The sequence below is a fragment of the Nyctereutes procyonoides genome, unplaced genomic scaffold, assembly GCF_905146905.1.
Source record: "Nyctereutes procyonoides isolate TBG_1078 unplaced genomic scaffold, NYPRO_anot_genome, whole genome shotgun sequence".
NCBI classification, from domain to species: domain Eukaryota; kingdom Metazoa; phylum Chordata; class Mammalia; order Carnivora; family Canidae; genus Nyctereutes; species Nyctereutes procyonoides.
The window spans coordinates 26,711,650-26,727,727 of record NW_026575020.1 but is presented as its reverse complement, the minus strand read 5'-3'; the positions used below and the strand labels follow the sequence as shown (position 1 = coordinate 26,727,727).

The window sequence follows — 16,078 nt, the reverse complement described above, 5'->3', positions numbered from 1 at the left end:
TCTTTCATTCATTCCTTCAACCTCCCTCTTGTGTGACTCACAATGCCACCTGCTCAGGGCAGGCAGGCCCCTTAATTTCCTGGGACACCCTCTGCACATTCCCATCTCCCTACATGGCCATGAAGGCCCTTTCTCCAGAATGCCCACCCTGCTCCTTTCTGCTGATCCAGACCCTGCCCACCTTGCTAGAATAACACACAGCCTTAAAATGGCAATTAATGTGCTGGCCATTATATACAATGATTTTTATGAGGTATAAGAAGTACTTTTGACAATATAACAAAAAAGGTCATTACAAAGACAACATATAGCCCTAGAAAAAAAGAGAGGCTTATGGTAATATTATGTGAAAATAGAAAGAATACAAAATACACACTGTAACTAAAACTATATACAATTTCTATGCCCGAGGAAGGGAAAAGGCACAAAATCAAACGGCCGCTTTGGAGGAGTGGGAGTAGGGATGGTTTGTGATTATGTTTCAAGTCTCTGTACTATAATTGCCATTTGCCTTCTAATATAAACATTGCATTTGGAATGAAAAAAACACAATGCTCTCTGATCCCTCTCCTTCCATTTTCTCCCTGGAGCTTCTGAAACTCCAGCCCACAATGATCTTGCCTTCTTTGAATTCCTGCTGCACACTTTTCCATCTTATTCTGTAGGAACAGTGGCAGATGGGAGGGCAGGGCCTGGGTCTGCTTCCAGTCCTGGTTCCCTCCCTTCGGGGTACTTGGCCTTGGACAGGTTAGTCACCATTTTGGTGCCTCAGCTTTTTTTTAATCTAATCATGTTTTTTTTCCTCTACCAGAGGTAAATGAAGACCCCTGAGATGATGGCTGTAAGCAGCAGCCCATGCTGGGCTCCCAGTAAGTTCTCAGGCACTGTCATCATGACTGGCATCTTGTGCTCTCTACTGGCTTGGCATGTCTTGACACATTTGTCTCATCTTGAAGCCAGGCCCCTATGGCCCTTGGAACGGCTAGCCTGTGCTAGGTGCACTGCAGGGGGATGGTGAGTCTCCCTCCCGTGGCTCATTCCCATGCATGTGTGCTCGTTCTGCTTCCCTCCAGGTGCACCAGGCAGTGAGGATCCCCCGCCAAGATAAGAGGACCCCAGATTAAAGAAGAAGGCTCAAGCTCACTTATACAGTAAACTGGGATACTAGAGTGGGACAGCAGCCTGACTCCTCCTCCAGGCTGCTAGCCATGCCAGTGCCTTGTGCTGGGGCTGAGAGACTCCCTGATGGAGGCCCGGGGCATAAGGACACAACACAGAGGAGAGCGCATAACTGCCCTGCACATGGCCAGCAGAGGGAGTGGGCCTCCGTGTCCTTGTGAGGAGGACATGCTTGTCACTTCCCTTACGGAGCTGCTGCGAGGATCAGAGGAGATGTTTGGGAATGTGCCTCCTGGGGCACAAGTGCCACACACACATGTTGCTGCTTAGGGCTGCCATTTGCTTGTCACTAAATGCTGTCCCCCATCCCCCTAGTCTGCCACTCAGGATTCCTGGTCCCCACTGATGCATCAGGCAAAGCCAGAAAGAGATTCATTCTGGGGCAAACACGCAGAGCTCAGGAAATGGGGTCCCTTGCTCTTTTCTGGACAGGCTGAGGGAGAAGCGCCTTAGAAAGAAGGCGGAAGAAGGGGTGGCCCTGTTCCCCCAGCCTCTCCTTCAGGCCACCTGAACATCAGTGAAGACAGCCTCTAATGCAAAGCCACCTTTAGCTTTACCCTCGGTGCCTGCTGAAGGGGAGCAGAACCCAGTGCCAGAGGCTGGTGCCAAGTCTCTTCCTTGGACACGTGGCTGAAAGGGAGGTGGGAGCAAGCTGTGGGAACAGACTGTTCTGCAGTTCAGTGGGGCCTGGCCACATGGGAATGGCTTAGTGCAGGCTTTCCACCCAGCATGGTCATCCTCAGGGGGCTCTGAGGGGTGTCGCAGGGCAAGCGGACTTCATGGGGCATGGTGTACCCCTCGTGGGACAGCCTATCCCCCTCCCTGACCCACGGGAAGGTGGGCGAGATGGCTCCATAGCTGAGGGCCCAGGGCCCCGTGCGGGCTGCATCCTGAGGAGGTGAGGCCTAGACACTTCGAGTCCTCCACTGAACTCGGGCTCCAGGCTGGCTACTCACAGGCCCAGGTCAGCTGGCAGCAGGAAGGTTTTTGTTTCTCTTAATATCAATTCCCAGGCATTTAACATTCCTCGAAGCTTAAACACAGAAACATTTTCCTTACCAGACTGGCTTGCTGCTCTGCCAAACATAACCTGGCGACCTCCCCTTCCCCCAAAGCCTCCATCTGCTCCTGTCTCCAAGAGGTAATGATTTATGGTGTGTTTTTCCTGAGGCTTATGTGGCTGACAGGAACAAGGAGGAGGGAAGGAAAAGGACTTGGAAGTCCAGGTGGAGACAGTGCCATGGGGCCCTGGCATCTGGATTCTGGCAGGGGAGGGGGTCGGGGCCCATGCTCACTGAAATGGCTGCCCCAGCCTCTTTAATTATTCCATTTCGTGGCCACCAATGGCTCAGGAAGCACGGCAGCCGCTCATGTTTCTTGGCTGGATATCTCCTGGAGCTAGGCAGACAGAACCTTTTCCCCGCCTGTCCCTCTGGCCAGCCCAGGGCTGTGGAGACAGGGCTCCCACCCCTTATCCCTGCAGGAATCAGATTCCCAGGACTGATTTACAGACCTCTCTCTGATCTAAGTGACGGAGAACTGGCTTATGGTTGCCTGGCAGCACTGTCTCCCTGGCGACAGTGCTCAAGGGCTGGTCCCACAGCATCAGGAAGGGCCATGCACAGGAACACTCCGGGGGTGAGGGGGGTGGGAGGAGACAGGAGGCAGATGGCTGGGCCCCCACTGAATGGTGCCATTCCCCTAGTCAAACATTCAGGTGAAACAGGTAGGGAGGGGAGGAGGCCCACCTGGGTCCCTAAGGGTGCTACCACCAAGAAGACCCAGTCAAAGGTCAGACACCAGACTCTGCAATCTCCACAGGGCCTCAGACAACAAACATTTCCTTCAAAAAGCATTGCTCAGCTCCCTTGACCCCTCCAGATCACATCTGGGCGATTGTTAAGAAGCTCAGAGCACCAAACACCCATGGGCTCAGTCCCAGGGCCGGTTACTGTTTTCCTTGATTTCAGGGTCACAGAATCCACCCCCAATGAGGCCACCTATGTCCTAAACCTGAGACCACACAAGGTGCCAGATGGAGTGTGGATGGCTCCATGCTGAATGTCATCCCCCCAAACCTACATCCTCCTGATAGGTAGCCATCTTCAAAACTGGCAGAATGTTCCAGAGACATAGGCTGCAAATGAGGGCCCCAAGAAATACAGCTGAGGCACAAATACTCTTAACCTGACTCAGGACCTGGTTCTACCAATACCCAGAGAACCCATCTTAAGTCAATCAACTGGCGTGGATAAGGCTCAGCCACCCTAGCAGCAAGTCAGAGACCAGCCCTCAGCAAGCCAGCAGGATTCTAAGCCCTTCCACTTCAGTGGCAAATGCTCAGGGCCCCACGCCTCCTATGCCAGACATTGCTAATCAAACACAGCATTCACGGACACAGCTTCAGAATTCTTCTTAACACAGTGTTCCTGGGAAGAGCCATCAATAGACTATAGAATTGGGATGTGAAAGCAAAGATGGCTGCCATCCCCTGAGTCCATTGTGCAGGAGTGAGCATGATGCACCTGAACCAGCCTTGGAAGCCTGAGGAAGCAGGCACACATGGGTTTCTGGAGCTAGAATAAGACACCATCTCAGCAGGGGAAAACCACCGCCTTGGGAAATTTTCTCAAACCAGTTTTGAACTCAAGTCACAAAAGACCAAGCACCTTAACCAAGAAGGCAGGTGAGAAGGACTCTTTCCCAGAAGGCACCACCTCCTGGCAGATCCCAGAAGCCTGCCTTGATGCCCTAGCTGCATCTGGACCCTCACCTGGATCTGTCCTTTGCCCATGATCTTGTCCACGATCTCATTGTTGTCCTTGTTGACCTTGGTCTTGTCATAACACTTCTCATAGCACAGGATCCTCAGGGACTGGGAGCCCTCCAGCTCAATCTCAAACTCCTGGGGAAAGACAGTACAACAATGCTGAACCTCCAAAGCCAAGACACATAGCTTCCTGGCAAGTGTGGGCGCCCCAACTGTGCATGGGTTAAGGGGGTGAGGAAGGCCCATGAGGAGCACATCATAAGGCATGGAGGAACCTCCCCCCTCTCTGGAGCTCCAGAGGTCTCCAAATTGCTGATGAAGTGGAATCTGGGCCTGAGCTGAAAACCCCAAGTCTAGACGTAAACACAATACCAGACACTTAAATGAGCAGGGAGTGGAGGGCAGGGGGTTGGGGAGACAGAATTCACCCAGCCAGCAGGCTTGGCCACCCCCAGTCAACAGGAAGTGAGCACCAGGAGTGGGGCAGGTATACTTGGTGACAAGCTCAGGGGTCCCTAGGGGGATGCCAGCCACTCCACTCACCTCATCCCACTTGGGCTCTGTCGTGTCCCGGAACACCCTGGTTTTGGCTTTGCTGACAAAATAGCCAAAGGAATCCACTTCCAGGGTACAGTACAGGTCTGCAGCGGGGACAGGCAGAGACACACACAGAGTGAGGCCCCTGGATCAGAACCTCAGGATGGAAAGGGGAATAAAGGCTTCTGTCCCCCACAACATCCCTGTAGGACAGCCCTCCATGTTCTGGCTCCTTCCCACTTCTCCGCCCTCTTCTAAGCTGGCTCCACCCTTCTCCGCCTCATTCCACCCTCCAGCTACACTGGCCTCCTCCCTCCGACCTACCCAGCTGCTCTCACCTGAGGGCCCTGACACCTTCAGTCCCTTCATCCCTCATCCCCACTTGGCTGAAGCTTTAGGCCAAGGTTTTCACTGGCCATGCTGGCTAAAAAAGTCCTTTCTCCCCCTTTCCTTCTCCCACCCATCCCAGGTTCCTCAACAGGACATCTGGCATTTGAGGTGGAAGTCTCTGGAGGGCATTTGGCCTCTGGGTGCTGAAAATCTGGAGGAACCCCCACTCACTGTGACAACCAAAAATACCCCCCACATTCCAAAAGCTTGGTTTGTTGTTTTCTTCATTGTACTTGACTTTAACTCAAGTTATCTTTTCCGCCTGTCTGTCTCCCCTTACTACACCAACACCACACAGGCAGAAGCCTTGTCTTCCCAGCCCCCGGTGTGCCCCTGGCACCAAGAACAGGGGCTCACACAGAGCCAGCACATAGTAGGCACCACTGCCCATGTGCTTCAGGTAACAAATGGTAGAGGGCTGGGGAGGAGGAAGGGAAGCCTGCCCTAGTGGCTCTACCTTGAACCATGGCCTTTAAGGCTGAAAATCTCCCCTCTACTCTCAGACCCAGGTGACACAGCCACAGCCCTGGGTGGCCAGCCTAGGCCCTCTGCAAAGCCAAACACTCCCTCTGGGGCTAAGACCCTGACACCTGTCCCTCTCCATGGGAGCTGCCACAGATGTATCCCCATAGAAGGGTGCACTGGAGGTGCTTTTATTCAAGCCAACCCTCTGCAGTGTGAATCACGGGGCAGAGGTCAGAGGATGGACATACATGCTCCTCCTGGGCCCCCATTAAAGAGCTTTCCTCAGAAGTGAGAATGGATGGAGCCGCCCCCGAGTTGTCTCTGCCTGGGTATGACGCAGACCAGATATAGCTGGGCATCAGAGCACACCGGGAAATGTGGGCACGGATTAACAGGTGAACAACACCAGAGGCCTTCAGCAGCCCAGAGCAGGTCTGGGTGGCTGAGAGATGGAGGGAATGAGTGCCATCCCCATTTACTGATTTTCATGTGAGCAAACACTGTCAGGGGTCAAGGGAACATTCACAGAAGGGAGGTCTTTGAGTCTGACTGACTGGGTTCAAATCCTAGCTCTGCACAAATCACTGAACCTCTCTGCCTTAGCACTTTCATCTATAAAACAGAACTAACAATGGTGCCTATACCCCAGGCCCGACTGTGGAGATGGCAATGAACATATCAGGACAAAGAGCCATGGTTGAAGATTCATGGGGCCTAACCCTACTGAGTCAGAGTGAACATGTTAAGTGGCTCAGGAGGCCAGTCGAAGGAGGTGAGGACACCCTGGAGGTCAGGAGAGATTCTGTAACAGCTCACCTCATGTCTAACCACCCTGTCTCAGTTTGGGAGGTAAAACATCTGCTCTGGGAGAGTGGGCCACTGCACCCCAATGGCCATGCTCCCTGAGGCTCATCCTGGCAAACAGGTGAGGCATCTGGGCACAGTGGGCCACAGACTCAGGTGTGCGGAACAGCCCTACAGAACTCACTAACCAGGAATACTCCTGGGCAGTGCCCCCTAGAAGGGGGTTCTGTGTGTCTGGGGAGGGTCCAGGAGGCTGCAACATGTGTACCAGCAGCACAGGCTGAGTGGTGAGTGCGGTGGTCCTGGCCATCCTGACAGAATGCTGCTCTAAAGTGAAAACTATGGGCTTTGGTAAGTGGGGATGATATCAGGGACCTCGGAGTGATGTCAGGAGGATCAGAGCATAAAATGCACTTGAAAAGGCTCCAGAACATGCCAAGGCATCGTCCAGACGCTGGCCATATTTGCATTTTCTCCAGCCCCTAGCAAGGTACCCAGGCACAAACCAGTAAGGTACCACATGAACTTCACCATCAATGTTTATCAAATGCCTGCTTGCGAGCCAACACCTTGTTTTTTGTGCAGTGGACTGTAGGTAGAGAGGCCCAGGGCAGACCTCACCCCTCAGAGGCAGAGAGAAGGGGGTGGGAAGGGGCAGGAGGAGAGGACAGGAGTCAGGAGCCCTGGGTTTGTGATCTTCTGCAATGTTCAGTCCCTTTGTGACAGTTTTCTCATCTGGCAAATGGTAAGGAACTATTAGCTGTCTAACTGACTCATAAATTCTTATGCGGGAACATTAGGTAAAAAAGTGTGACTATATCTTGTTAAACACTAAGAACTGCAAAGATTTGGGAGATGGTGATGAAGGGGAAAGAAAAAGGGATGTGTGTGGCACTGTGCTGGCACTGCACATATTCGGTCATATCTAAGCCTGCTCTTAGGTCAGTATTAACAAGTGTGTTTGCCTTTTACGGAGAAAGAAGCTGAGGCCCCGAGAGATTAAGAGACATGCCTTAACCTCTTAAGGGGGTCACATAGCATGTTCCCCACATCTGCCGGGGACGAGTGCAGGATTTCAGACACCCAAGAGTTGGAGAGGCCTTAGGGAAGAGCAGACCTTGGAGACACGAAGCAGGAATGATCCTCCTGCTAAGAGGAGCTGGTTCCTGACCCTTGGGGGAATGCCTACCCACATGTCAGGGTGGCTGTCAGGGCCCCAGCCTGGGGCCTACCAGAGAGTTGGTAGGCGGTGGGAGGCCCCATGCAAGGGATCCATGGAGACTTCCTGTGAAAGGATGAACACTGGCTCCCACTCTTCCTAGGGCTGGGGGTCAGGGGTACTTACTGGCTGACTGCTTAAACCCCTTGGCAGAGTGGACGATGACATGGAGGAAGCCATAGAGTCCTGGAGACTCATCGTCTGTAAGAGAAGAAAGCCCCTGGGGTAAGGGTTGGTGAGAGGGCGGGCTTCAGCCCCTTCTCACCCCAGCTCATAGGAAGGCCAAAAGGGTGGGAGACACAGTCTGAGTCTTGGTCTCACAGCACCACCTGGTGGCTGGAGTTTCCAGAGTCCACTGCTTCCTGGAAAGTGAGCTGGTACCCCTTCTCCCTCACTTGGCCTGGAAGGCCAGTCCACACCTTCCCTGCTGGGCCAGGCGTTTCTTAGAATTTTTTTTTTAAGATTTTAATTTATTTATTAATCAAAATGAGAGATACAGAGAGAGAGAGAGAAAGAGAGGGAGAGAGGGAGAGAGAGGCAGAGACACAGGCAGAGAGAGAAGGAGGCTCCATGCAGGGAGCCTGACGTGGGACTCGATCCAGGGTCTCCAGGATCAGGCCCTGGGCTGAAGGCGGCACTAAACTGCTGAGCCACTGGGGCTGCCTTGGGCCAGGGGTTTCACACAATTTTATACCCCATACCAGGGCTACTTTTCCTCCCACCCTGGAATTCTGCCTATCCTCAGTGCAGCCTTTCAAAGTAAAAATTAACCAATATAAGTCTGGCTTCTCTTGGGACAGGGGCAGATAATCCCCACATAGGGAGGAGAGCCTGCCTTCAAAACCCCTTCCCAGCACCCATGAGCAACCAGGTTCCACCCATTCTGGACCCATCCTAATGACAGCTCTTCCCTGCTCAATAACATCCTATAGTCTCCTCGGTTTGAACATACTCCCTGGCTTGGCATTCCAAGACCTGGTCCCTGGAAACTTCTGGCCTTATTTCTCATATGCTAATCCACCTACCCTTTCTCCCCTCCACCACCCCACATCCCATGCTTCAGTCGTTTGCTTACATTGTCTGACTACCTCACAAACATATTAGCAACATGATTCCAGTGCATGAAGGTGTCAGATTCTTCTCTCAAGCCAGAGAGGGCCAAGGAGGAGTTGGGACCATCTGGAAACCCAGCAGAGAACAACCCCTATTCAAGCTCTCTGTGTACCTGGCCAGTGAGTTGTTACACCCGTGTCTGGCTAGGTCCTTGTAGGAGGCTCCAGGAATGCCCCGGGGGCTTAGACCTGCTGATGAGGCAACCTTAGGTTCCAAATCTTACCGTCTTTATTGCTGGTGACAGGAATGTTGTGTACAGTCCTAAGTTTGAAACAGGATCCCGTGAGCACCTGGAGCTCCACGGAGCTCAGGACAAAGGCCTGGAGATCTGTAGGAGAAGCCAAGCATGGAAGATGTCATCACAGGTCCACTAGGACCTGCTGTTCTTCTCTGGGGGCTACCGCAGGAAAGAAGCTTAGGTCTAGGGGCAGAGTTGGTCACTGGAAGGGAGGGAAAGACTTGTAGGGACATGGGGACAGTGATAGGTTCTGTTAGAGGGCAAAGAATGGGAGAGTCTAACTGAAAAGGCTTGAGACTGTGTGTGAGTGACAGTGGGAGCAAGAAAAAGAGACAAGCCTGGGCTCCAGGCCCAGTCCTGTCACTAATTCATTTCGTGCCTTAAGCAAATCACCTCAATTCTTTGGCCTTAGGTGAACAGTAACATCAATTAAGTGCCACCTGCCCTGGCACCTCATGGGGTGACTGTGAGGGCCACAGAGGAGACTATGGATGTGAACATGTATGGAAACGCAAGAGGCCACTCTTGTCACAGATAGCGTGAAGTGGGGTGGGACTTTACCCTTCTTCTGTAGCTTCTGAATGGCTTCTCTCCACTCCGACCTCTCATAGTCCGAGGACAGTAGGAACAAGTAGCTCTGAAGAGAGATGAGAATTCAGCGGGGTGACCACATGGCCAAGCACATTCCCGGCTCCTTCTCACCCAGGCACCTGAGGCTTGGCCAAGGGGGCAGCTGGGAGGAGAGCCCCCTGTCTGGAAGCCCAGCGACAGGAGTGGCAGTGCCAGCGATGGCCAGCAGGGGGCACTGGCTCCTCACCAGCCTGGGGAGGGAGTCCAGGGGCAGGAGCTGTGGCAACATCCTTGGGAACTGGGCCCGAGTCCCTGATTCCCACAGGTCATGGATAGGAGCCCTAGAGAACAGGCAGCCCTGGACTGAGGAAGGGGGCCACCTTGGTCCCATCACCACCCCTCCCTGACCTTTCCATTCCGATTGTGGATCCGAAATGGGATCGTGGGGGAGTTGAGCAGCAGCAAGAACTCATTCTCGAACATCTTCTTTTTCAGGCGCTCAATGGCCCGGCTCTGTCCTTTGTTGGCTTTCTGTGGGGGCCAGAGGGCACAGATGGTTTCCCTCACACACTTCACTCCTGGCTTGGCAGCTCTATGCACAGCACTTCCTTGGGCACTAATCGTGTCTTTTCCTTTGTTTATATTTTATGATGCTTTGTTATCTTGGGGGTGCCTAGTTGGCCAGGGAGAAAACTACCCCTCCTAGGGCAAGCTGATCCCTAAGATAGTAAAGGACCTCTCTGTGCACATACCTCCATGGATAAACCATCCAGGCCTGGGTTCATACCCCCAAACACCTCCTCTACCTACCCCCAATTCACTGACCCAATATTCCTCTGTCCTAAATAACCCAGGGCCAGGTAGCAGACAGCTAGGGACCATCCCAGAGCCCAGACCCTACTGAGTTTTCAAACCCCTAGTCCTAAGCAGTTGCCTCTGCCTGCTTTCCTTTCCTATGGCAGACACAATACAGGCTCTGGGCTGGGTTCTCCCCCTGTGTCTTTGGCATCCTGCCCAAAACTGGGGCTTCCCCTGTGGCCCTGCGTGGGATGATGCGCCCCTTCCTCTTGGTAACTGTGAGAAATAAGAATCCTCTTGCAGTGCCACTAGCCTAACCACGTCATCACTCAGTCACCTCAATAAATCACTGGTGACTGGGTACCATCAAAATACCCTGCTTAAAAACCTCAGATGCCGTTCAGCAAAACCCTAACTGCTGGCCTGGCACATGGGGCCTCTGTGCCCAGCCAAATGCCCTACCCTGTATGTTCCACCTCAGCCGCACAGTATTATTCCTTGTTCATTTTTTTTTAAAGATTTTTATTTCTTTGACACACAGAGAGAGAGAGAGAGCACAAGCAGGCGGAGCGGGAGAACCAGGCTCTAGCAGGGAGCCTGATGCGGGGCTCAATCCCAGAACCCTGGGATCATGACCTGAGCTAAAGGCAGACACTTAATCGAATGAGCCAAACAGGTGCCCCTATTTCTTGTTCTTTAATAAGCCCTTATGTCTCAGCCCAATTTTTCAACTTTACATTTTATGAAGGATTCCTTCCCTTTTAGTAACTGTTATGAGGCTTCAAGTTTCTGTTCCAGCATCAACTTCAAGTTCCTCAGTTAGAATTCATCTCTACGGACTTGCTTTACCCACTAGACTGGCAACAATGGTAACAACTGCTCACAGCCAGTGTTATGACAGCGTAGGAGGGGACAGTGATTCTCACACTGCTGGTGGGGTACACAATGGACTGCAATCTTCCCAGAGGTAAATCTGGCAATTAGAGCAAGCCCTCTGCCCCAGCCATCCCCTTGTAAGGAAGCTACCAGAGAGGAATAGGAATACAGTCAGGTTTACTGTAGTCTTGCCTATTAAAAGAACCAGAAACAATCTAAGTATCTCATACATCATTGCACAGTTAAGCAACAGAATAGGACGCAGCTGTTAGAACCTGACAGATCCAAAGAGCTCTATAATGCACAAAAAATAAAGCGAAAAGCTCAAGTTGCAAAATGGCACATATAGTCTAGTCTCATTAAAAACAAAAAACAAAAACCATACACACCAGCATAAGCACAGAAGAGTCGAGAAGAATACATATCAAACTGTTAACAACGGGGGGGGGGGTGATAATCTGTTACACTCTGTGTGCTTCAGTATTGTATTTCTTGCTATAACAAGCCAGTGTTATGTGGTGATGAGAACAAAAATAAGTTTTCAAAAAGTATTATTAAAAGAATAAATCACTGCTTCTCCTGTGACTCAGAGAACAACAATGTGCCTCCCCAGGGACTCTCCTCACATCGTGTCACATGCTGAGGTCAGTAACGGGCAAGACAAGGAGCTCCGTGAGGTGTCTGGCACACCCCTGCAGCGAGCAGCCAGTGGAGTTCAGGAAGTGTTGATTCGACTGAGCAGAAGGCCATGTCTGCACACCTGGGGCAGGAGGGAGGAGACAAAGTCCACCAGCGACCAGGACCGGGAGAAACAGGCCTGCAGGATGCCCTGGGTGGGGCTGGTAGGCAGTGCTGGCCAGGGAAACAGGCTCCACTGAGGCAGGGTGGGGCTTGGCCAGTCAGGAGGAGGACACCTGTGCCCCTCTGAGCAGATGTGCCCCCAGTGAGACCCTCAGTCCTAGGTCATCCCTTTGCCCCAGACCCCCCTGGGGTAATCACTGTGGTCTTCCTCTCCTTCAAAGAGTGTTGTCAAAGCTGAAAGGAATCTTTTTTTTTTTTTTTTTTTTTTTGCTGAAAGGAGATTCTTAGAAGCCACCTGGTCAGGGGACGCCTGGGTGGCTCAGAGGTTGAGCATCTGTCTTTGGCTCAGGGTGTGATCCTGGAGTCCCAGGATCGAGTCCCACATTGGGATCCCTGCAGGGAGCCTGCTTCTCTCTTTGCCTATGTCTCTGCCTCTCTCTCTCTCTGTGTCTCTCATGAATAAATAAATAAAATCTTAAAAAAAAAAAAAGCCACCTGGTCATGGATTCCTCAACAACTATTTACCAAGCACCTACTATGTGCTAAGTCCTAGGGACATAGAGCTGAAGAAAGCACCCTCACTAGAGTTCAAATTCAAGGGGAGGGGGAGAGAAAGTGGCCTATGAAACTGCAATTTGGGACCTATAAAGCAAATGGAAGAGGCAGACCGCAGGGTGTACTGGAAAGCAGAGTGTCCAACCCAGACTATGGTGGGTGTACAGCAAGGAAGGCTCCCTGAAAGGTGAGGCCTAAGCTGAGCCAACGGGTAGAAAAAGGAAGCCAGGCCTCTCCCTGTCCTTTGTGACACGTGTGGGGAAGCTGCCTCCCAGGGGTGCTTTACTCTAGGCACTGTTTTCAAACATATGAATTGAAGGCTATCCATTTTCCTCTAAAGAGTGCTCTGGTCACACCCACACTCCAATAGGAGTGCTCTCATTTTCATGCAGTTCTAAACAGTCTGCAGTTTCCATTTTGATTTCCTCTCTACCTTGAAAGTCTTAATTTTCTAGGCATATACTTAGCTGTATTCTAGTTGTTGATTTCTAATCTCGCTGTACTGCAGTCCAGAAATATGCTATCAAACTTTTTTTAGGGGCCCCTGGCTGGCTCAGTCAGTAGAGCATGTGACTCCTGATCTCAGGGTCATGAATTCAAGCCCCATGTTAGGTGTAGAACCTACTTTTTAAAAAAATCAACAAAGTGCTTTTGAAATTTCAGATTTCCTTTGCAAGTTTAATACACGATTGCTGTGTGTAAATGCTGCATATGTACTGGAGAAGAATTTCAGTTCTAGGCTAGGGTGCAAGCATCTGTGCATTTTTACATCAGGCAGGAGCATGTTGACTGTGTTATTGTATCTCTCCCTACTATATGTCCACTTGATCTGTCCATTTCTGAGCAGCCTCTAAAGCACCTTCTCTGGCATCCTCCCTGCTTTTCCTTAAGAAAGCCTTCTTCTCTTGCCTTCCTTTCTATGGGCTTGGCATACACTAGGAAGCTTCCCACGACTAACCCCATTAAATCCTGAACAGTGACTTCTTAGGTCCTCCTTTCATCTGCTCAGCACTTATGTGCTACCACCAGTCTTTTCCTGAGCGTGTACCTGAGGTCTCCTACTCTTGCATCCTGTCTCCCTTATCAGGCTCTCAAACCTTCTGCCACCCTGGCACATCTGGCTCAAAGGGCCCCAAGGAAAAGGGCCTTCTTCCCCCTCTCTATCTCCGTTCAGATGCCAGGCTCTGCTCACCTCCTTCTGGATTTCACTCTTGAGGGCAGAGATCTTCATTTTCATGTCCTCCAGCTCATGGTCTGGAAAGGGATGCACCTGGGGGCTGGCCTCAGACTCTTCAGGGGATGGAAACACTAGGTCGGCCAGGGGGATGTACCATTTGCAGTCATATTGCTGGTGCTTCCTGCAAACAAGCCAGAGAGAGATGTGAGCGAGAGAGAACTTGGCTCTGCAAGCCTGAACTGCTAGAACAAAAAAAAAAAAAAAAAAAAACCAAGAGGGATTTGCTGAGAATTTGTCACAGGCAAGAATGATCTGTGTCCTTGAGGAGTCTGATCAGGAAACCCACATGCGGAGAAATGACAGTTGGGGTCTAAAGTCAAGCGGCAGTGAGGGCTCTGGAACTTGGCCTTGCCAATCTTCAGGCCCAGTAGGACTGATGTTCTTAAACATCCCAAACCTCTAACACTTTCCTATCCTCCATCCCACGCTCTCCCCTCCCCCTAGCTTATCTATACTTAGCTCATAGTCATTGTCCTTTCCGCTGGAGATGGAATACACACGTTATTTTTAATGCCAATTCTGATCAATGGAAGTCACGTGGGGTCCTGGGCGGAAGATTACAAGGCCACATCCAAGCCCAGTGGGAAATAGTGCTGTGGTTCATTAGTAATGTCATGGGCAAAAGACTAAAGGCATAGATGTGTTTGCTTATTATGACTGCCATCTGTGCTCTAGAATGATCTCATCTGTGATCTAGTTCCAGGGAGTCACCCCCTCTATTGAAGTGCACTCATACTACTAACCTCTCCTTCCTTCGCTTCCCCTAGGACCTAGGCTTGCACCTCTTGCTCTAGCCCTAGTGCTGAGGTGGGCATGAGGCTTGTCTCCCTGGACTGTGAGGTAGTGTACTTGGCACACAGGAGATGGCAAGGAAATGGAGGTGGGAGAATGTGGGAATGAGTTCTGCATAACCTCTTCTGCTCAGTGCACAGGGCGGACCTCGCTCACTGGGTGCAGAGATGGAGGTGGAAAGCAGCCTTCGGGTCAGATTAAGTTTCAAATTCCATCTTCTCTCCCTCTAGTTATGCGACCTTGGGCAACTGATTTAACTTTTCTAAGTCTTTCCTCTCATCTGTGAGAGTTTTTGGGAAGACTGGAAATAATAGAGTCGAAGCATTTGTCATGGCACCTGGCATGGCATAAGCACCCAATAATGACAGCAGATTTAATGAATATTCACTGAATTGCAGTTAGCAAAAATTTAGAGATGTCTAATAAAAGGAGAGTGCTTAAGTAAATTATGGCATATCCACTTGTAACATCACGCAGGAAAGTAAAAGGATGATTATGAAGATTAGGAAGAGACTGGGAAAATGCTTATGACATGAAATGGAAAAAGCAGAGACCAAAATTGGGTATTCACTCTGATTACAAGTACATGAAGAAACATAAGAATGTTTTAAAAAACTGGAAGGAAATATAGCAGCAGGAGACTAATGCTTATGTTCGATGGGTGATGGGTTTTCCCCCTGTGATTTGGTTATATTATCTTTATAATTAAAAACATGATTTATTTTTAGAAAAGGGGCATGTAGTAAAATAAAATTAATTAAAATATTTTTTAAAAGGAAAAAATAAATGCAGACTGCCCCTGATGCTGGGGGGTGGGGGTCCTTTGGGGCCAGAGTCTAGCTGCCTCCCACCCTGCCCCTGGACTCACCCTGCAGATGTCTTCTTGAGCTTGGCACACAGGAGAACATCTGTAAAGAGGAAGACGTGCCGCAGCTTCCGGGAGCTCTCCGACACTTCCACCAGGAAGCCATCCTTCACCAGCTGCCGCGTCTGAGGGAGATGGCACACCCACCCCCACCTGCTCAGGGGAAGTCAACCCAGGGCCCAGCCTGTACTGGGGACACCAGCCAGCTGGGAGGGGCCTCAGGGAGGGGGCTATGGTCCCTGGTGGTTAAGGTCACACAATGGGCTTTCTGGTTGTAATCTTGGGCACATTCCCTGACCTGAGTTTCAATCTTAACATCTGTAAAATGGGGATAATGACGGCAGCCCTGTTACATAGGATTCATCAAGATGGTATATGTGAAAGAGCCCAATGCCTGGCACATAATATGTGATCAATAAACGGTAGCTTTATATTTTCCTGCAGCTGTCAATGGCTCTCACCTGGACAGACCCTAGTCCAGAATGACTTGGTTCCTCCACACTGGGGCATAATAAGCAGAGTCTAGCTCCCTCACACCCTGCCCCCTGGCCCTGGGAACCTCTTCAACGCTGCCTAGTAAGTTGATCTTGTTTCAATTCAACCATGACCCACAGACCCTCTCAGTCTGTTTAGGCTACCTGTGAGTTAAGATTTTACAACTTCCCTCAGGTGGATGGGAGACACTGGCTACATTTGATGGGGCTGTAGCAGCTCCTGGGGGGACCTGAAGCCATCTTTAACCTGGGTTCTGGATGGTTAAGAGCATTGTGCTCCATGTAGAACTTCCAGGATTCCTGCCCTGACACCCTCATAGCCAGCAGGCTTCTCAGGGGTTGTCACAATCTGCCGTAGCCTATCCCATGTTTGTT

At 51.0% G+C, this 16,078-nt stretch overlaps 1 protein-coding gene across 3 annotated transcripts in view; it reads right to left on the bottom strand.

The window, feature by feature from the left end:
• ABR (ABR activator of RhoGEF and GTPase) overlaps window positions 1–16,078 on the bottom strand; it is a 187,692-nt gene that overhangs the window by 33,372 nt on the left and 138,242 nt on the right. For all 3 annotated transcript variants that reach the window (XM_055318262.1, XM_055318234.1, XM_055318244.1), the window contains 8 exons: window positions 15,213–15,334; window positions 13,508–13,673; window positions 9,694–9,816; window positions 9,277–9,352; window positions 8,701–8,805; window positions 7,491–7,565; window positions 4,493–4,590; window positions 3,953–4,084 (listed from right to left, as the gene is read on the bottom strand). In XM_055318262.1, the coding sequence (XP_055174237.1) occupies window positions 3,953–4,084; window positions 4,493–4,590; window positions 7,491–7,565; window positions 8,701–8,805; window positions 9,277–9,352; window positions 9,694–9,816; window positions 13,508–13,673; window positions 15,213–15,334 (897 nt within the window). The remainder of the gene's footprint in view (window positions 1–3,952; window positions 4,085–4,492; window positions 4,591–7,490; window positions 7,566–8,700; window positions 8,806–9,276; window positions 9,353–9,693; window positions 9,817–13,507; window positions 13,674–15,212; window positions 15,335–16,078) is intronic.